Source organism: Alosa sapidissima, chromosome 6, assembly GCF_018492685.1.
Source record: "Alosa sapidissima isolate fAloSap1 chromosome 6, fAloSap1.pri, whole genome shotgun sequence".
Taxonomy (NCBI): Eukaryota; Metazoa; Chordata; class Actinopteri; order Clupeiformes; family Clupeidae; genus Alosa; species Alosa sapidissima.
This window is the reverse complement of record NC_055962.1, coordinates 9,162,562-9,167,852: the sequence shown is the minus strand read 5'-3', so window position 1 is coordinate 9,167,852 and position 5,291 is coordinate 9,162,562. Positions and strand designations below refer to the sequence as shown.

At 41.8% G+C, this 5,291-nt stretch overlaps 1 protein-coding gene across 1 annotated transcript; it reads right to left on the bottom strand.

Moving 5' to 3' along the window:
* Positions 1-851: 851 nt before the first annotated feature.
* Positions 852-3,841, bottom strand: LOC121711729. The gene is made up of 8 exons (XM_042095557.1): positions 3,472-3,841; positions 3,223-3,361; positions 2,876-3,016; positions 2,609-2,706; positions 2,402-2,483; positions 2,187-2,301; positions 1,590-1,963; positions 852-1,503 (listed from the first exon to the last, which is right to left on the bottom strand). Exons 1-8 carry the CDS (start codon positions 3,714-3,716, stop codon positions 1,453-1,455), a joined length of 1,245 nt encoding a protein of 414 aa, XP_041951491.1. The 5' UTR covers positions 3,717-3,841; the 3' UTR covers positions 852-1,452.
* Between the last annotated feature and the right edge of the window lie 1,450 nt (positions 3,842-5,291).

Below are 5,291 nucleotides of genomic sequence, written 5' to 3'. Positions count from 1 at the left end.
GTCAGAAACACGAAAATCTTGTATTTTCCATTATCTTCCCAGATCTATCTTGAGACCTGTTACTGAAGTTCTTATGGCCTGTTTGGGGGGGGGGGCCTGGCCCCCTAAGGCTCCCCCTTGATGCCAACGCTGAAAGGTAGGTCGTTTGACATTACCCCAAGTTCATATGGTATTAATAAATGAAGGTCTTACAAGTACTCATTCATTTTCTGTGTACTGATGTGGATTATGTTCTTCCAGATAGACTTACTGTACAGATTTTTTGTTTGCAGTTTGCAGACTATAGAATTATGTTATATTTACAGTTCATCTGCTATAGATGTTGGCTTATATTTGGGGGTCTACATTACATTTCCAGAGTGCTACAGTGTGTTGGGCCTGACTGTATTTTTAGCCCTTGTTGCGGGACAGTGAGGTGTTCACAGATTTAGGGGGCATCAGGTTCAGGGATGAACACCAGCAATGCACTCAGGGCATTCAGCATGGGACCTGAACACAGCGAGAAACCATCTAATCCTGTTAAAGCCCTCGAGTCACTCCATACCCACACACACACACTCACATACACACACACACACACACACACACAGAGAGAGAGACTGGATTTCCTGAAGAGTGAGTGTGTGAAGAAGGAGTGTGTGAGTCTTTGCCAGTCTGGTTTAGAATAGGACATGGAAAGAGAGTTTTTATTTCTCTCCATATAAACAGTTAAATACTTTAGTATAATGTTCAATATTTTATTCTTTTCGGTACTTGCTAGTATACTGACCATGTTTGTGTGAAAAGCCAACACTGGTTGTTGAGATTTGGTTTCTAACACATTTACACACACACAGACACATGAACAGTTGTCAATAAATAGATGTTTTTATTTCCTGTGCTTTGCTGTAACAGTTCATTGTTTATTCTTGTTCAATTGCATGTTGTGACACATCTCTTTGTGCTTTAATGCAAAGGTCAAACCACAACCCCATTGCAGTGCTACTTCTGTCAGTATGCAAGTATGGCGTACTTGGCAAAGGCCTCTCCCTGCGGCAGTCACAGTAGCGAGGTCACACGAAGAAGGATCTGCCCGACTCTTCAGCAGAATCTTACTATAAAGGTCAATGTCAGATCCAAGGCATTTCACTACTTACATGTACGTCTTTCACAATCACCAGATCTTCGAACAATCATTAAAGCAGTACTTATGCTCTTTCACTTTTTTGATTAAGTAAATCAACTGCAGTTTGATTAATATTACTTAAAATTCAAACATATTTCATACAAAATAATTAAAATGGAGAATATCAAATTAACTCTACATGTGCAGGATTTCAATATGGTGGGATTTTCAAAATAACAATTTCTCATGCATACAGTATGTAAAATATGAAAATACTTTAATTCTCATTTTCAATTAAAAAAAATAAATAAATAAAAATCTTGGTGAAAATGTAGTGTATAGATTAGTTAGTCCATCGTTTTACTGCCAAAGCAGCTGATGAAGCCAAACCAAGACATCTGTAACCAAAGAAACAACAGTTCAGTGACATCACACACATGGCTATAAAATAGCCAACTCCATGACTCATGTTATAAAAGCAAACCTTCTTAGACTGCTTCTTTTTTGTTCTGTTTCTGTTTTGTGGCTGGCATGTACTCTCCTCGACCTCTGCAAGAGCATTATGATCCTGTAGCACATACAGAGGGCCCATGACTTTTTTGAAGAGCTCTTCAGAGAGTGGAACCTTCTGCTGGTCAGAAGTCAAACGAAGTGTGTTTGTGACTTCAGCGAGTCCATTGTCAACCTCAGGGTCCAGAGGATGCTCTGGACGTTTCTGTGGGACCTCGTTTTGCATATTTGCCAGAAGACCCATCCACTTCCCCACAACATCGTACAGTGAGTGCTCCAGGAGGTGCTCCAGGTCTAGTTGCAGCACCATCTGGCAGAACTGTGCGCCGTGCTTATGTCCTTTAGATGCTGTGGGGTGGGGTGGGGTGGGGTAAGATGGGAACATATGGGATTAAGGTATATTTCATTTATTTATTTATAAGGACAGCGCACGTTCATTAACATTTCTGTAAATGTGCCAGTGTTAGCCAGCGGGCTAATTTAAATATAATACTGAAATGTTCTCTTGGTCTGGTAAACGTTTAATCACTAGACCAAAGCTTAGTTTAAGATTAGTTAAGTAGGTTTTTACCCAAGGTTTCTGCCATCTTTGTAACAGACGTCTTTCGAAGATGGTTGCTTTTGGACAACTGTACCACAATGGCAAGGTGCAGATGCCAGTTTTGGTAGCTGTCCTCACCACAAGCCTAAAAGAAAAACATACATTCAACCCTCAGTCTAAACTCAAGAGGGCATCAAATCAGAATTCCACACCACACACATGTAAAGTTGACCATAAACACTCACAAATGCAGCTGAAGGCATTTCTCCCAGCCTGACCTGATAGTAGGTCTTCAATAAATCTGAATCATCCAGATTATTAACAAACCTGAAAAAGAATAAATCAAAGAAAAACTTCACCTGCAATGCAAACAATAAAAAGCTTAAGGTACATTACCATGACACAAAAGTGGCATGTCACATATCTGGTAAAGCCTGAACAGGTATCCCTACCTGGACATTATGCAGTCAGATGGGCCATGTCTTTCTAAGATGTTTAAGATCAAGGCATGGTGCCACGCACCTTGACTCATCGCCTGTTCAATAGCTTCCTGCAAAAAACACACACACACTACCTTACCTCTTGGAAATTCAGTTATGAGCATCAATACATACATGGTTGTGTATTGTCCTGCTGACTCATCATGAACCATATTACAAAGACATGTACACAACCTTAATGTATATGTGATGGGCAATTCAGGAAAGGATTCTGCCTACCTTGGTTTTGCCAGCAATGAGCAGGCTAGCAAGATTGGCAGTCCCTTTACCAAGGTTGTCAAAGGCACTGCAAGCATCTGCTCCATTGGAGTGCAGACTCTTATGCAGTAGAAGGTTGGCTATATCATTATCACTGACCACCTAAAAATAAGAATAATATAAAAACAATCGTGTAATATTAGGGTATCACACCACTTAACCAACTCAGAATAATCACTGCTGTGTCTGTTTATAAATCGTGTGGGAAATACCAATCTACATGGACAAAGTGCATCATGGGTAGTGTATACATATTTTGGAGAGGCTGAGTACACTAGGCAGGGACAGAACAGGGGAGAAACACTTACTCCATTCTTTTTGCACAGAAGAGCCAGAAGTCCCCAGCCCAGGCCAACCACCTGTCTGTGCAACCCGTTGTCAGCATGGAGGTAGCGTTGACACTGCAACATGGCCAGCTGATAGAGCTCAATGAGAACTCCATCACAGCTGGAACAATAGAGATGTGGATAGTGATATATTTAAGACGTTTTCCTTATTACGGCTATTTTTAGACTGTTGAATACAACGTATGGTCAACTTAGCCTAAACATGCTCACCGGTTTGAGAGTTCCTCATCCACATGTGCCCTGCTTTGTTTCTGAGCTGGGACATCACCTGCGCCGCCATGTGAGGCCAGGAAAAAGGTATTGAGGACACATTTGGAGTGTCTCAACCCCTCACCGACAGCCTCCTGTTGCTTGTCAGGTGTCTTGTTTGCGTGGACAACCGCCGTAAGTTTAGGGGAGGTAAGTGTATTAACCCGGGGACGAAGGTTCATATCAACCCGGTCGGGACCATTCATTTTTGCGGTTAAAAAGCGGCTGAGTAAAATTCTCTCGGACAGTGCAGTAATCGTGGCTCTCTCTTCGGTAGCAGTATTGTGAATGAAGCGTTTTTAGTAGATGTCCTGCTTATATACACATGAAACGTAATAATACGGTACACGTCTACCGAATGCATCGTCACAATTCCGTAACTGTTTCTGTCATAGCAATTGTTGCCACAATTGTTGTTGACTTCACTAAACAGACAGGAGCTCACGTTCTACAATCGAACGCCAAATTCCATGCTAGGCGACTGTTTCTGTTTTTGTTCAAACTCGACGATTGGCCACACGATTGTCTACTAGATACTAGATTGTCTAGATTGGAAGTAAAACAAAATATGTTATCGCAATCACGCAGTATTGACACATATGCCTGCATGTTCTGGCCTATATTCTACAACAAACGGGCCAGACTAACATAGCACAACGTTGGCAGGATGCGACAGGATAGCGATATTAATACGACAGTGTTTAGTTGGCAAAACCTAGTAGTGCTGCGCTCGACGCATAGTAGCGGTAATGAAATAAGGGTTCGGGACCTTGGACAGCAACCCGCACGTATGACCCAGTGTATGGCCAATGCTATCGGTTTTTAGAGGCTTTTCACCAGGCCCGAGGTGGGTAATCGGGAGAATCAGGAGTATTCCCGGTGGGCCGCTTCACTTTTGGGCCGGTCGAGGAATTTATTTTTTGACATTTGTCACGTTAGTCTAGTTAGTAAGCTATACACGTTCCGCATTCTGTGCATGACACCTTTGCCGTCTGCATGGGTTGTAGCCTGACATGTGAGGGAGTTCTCCCCTCCCAAAAAGAGTTGGTTGGGTCCATATAGCCCGTGTTTTCCAAAAAGTTTTCTCAGCCGGGCCGGGCCTACAGTAGCCATAAGCGTCAGGAAGGATGGATGGTAGAAAGAGGCCAGGAGGGACTGAAACGGCCAGGTAGAATGCTGCTAAATGTGCATAGCTTCCAGATTACAGACAAAAGTGGCAACTGGTAAAGAGAGATAGCCTAGGCAATGATTATTAGCAATGTAATTATTGGGCTAATATTGGATGTTGGTATCAAGCTATTCGTAAGCAACATATTAAATGACTTAAAATATAGCTTTTTGTATCCGATTCATAGACTTTGCAATATGCAAATAACACAACTGAAGCTTGATCTGTGTAGGCCTTTGCGGTAAAAATTGTAGCCTCTGAACAGCAGATCAACCAGTCGACCATTGAAAATAATGAGCCCTAAATTACTGATGAGGAGGCCATGACTACAGGGACAAGTAGAGAGGATAAATTAAAGTTATTTAACGTAAGAAAGAGCAATTACATGTACATGATAAACCTATATGCCTTGCTTGCTCAGAAGGGTGTAGTAAAGGAGTAGCCTAGGCTAAATCACCAAACAATATAGCCTACCCATGCATATGGCCTAAACATTAGTTCAATATGCCTCTTTGTGGAAGCGTGGGATAGGCTACATTTCAAAGGCTTTCTTTCTTTCTTTCTTTCTTTCTTTCTGTTTTTGTTAACTTGTGGAATAGTGGAATATTTTTTG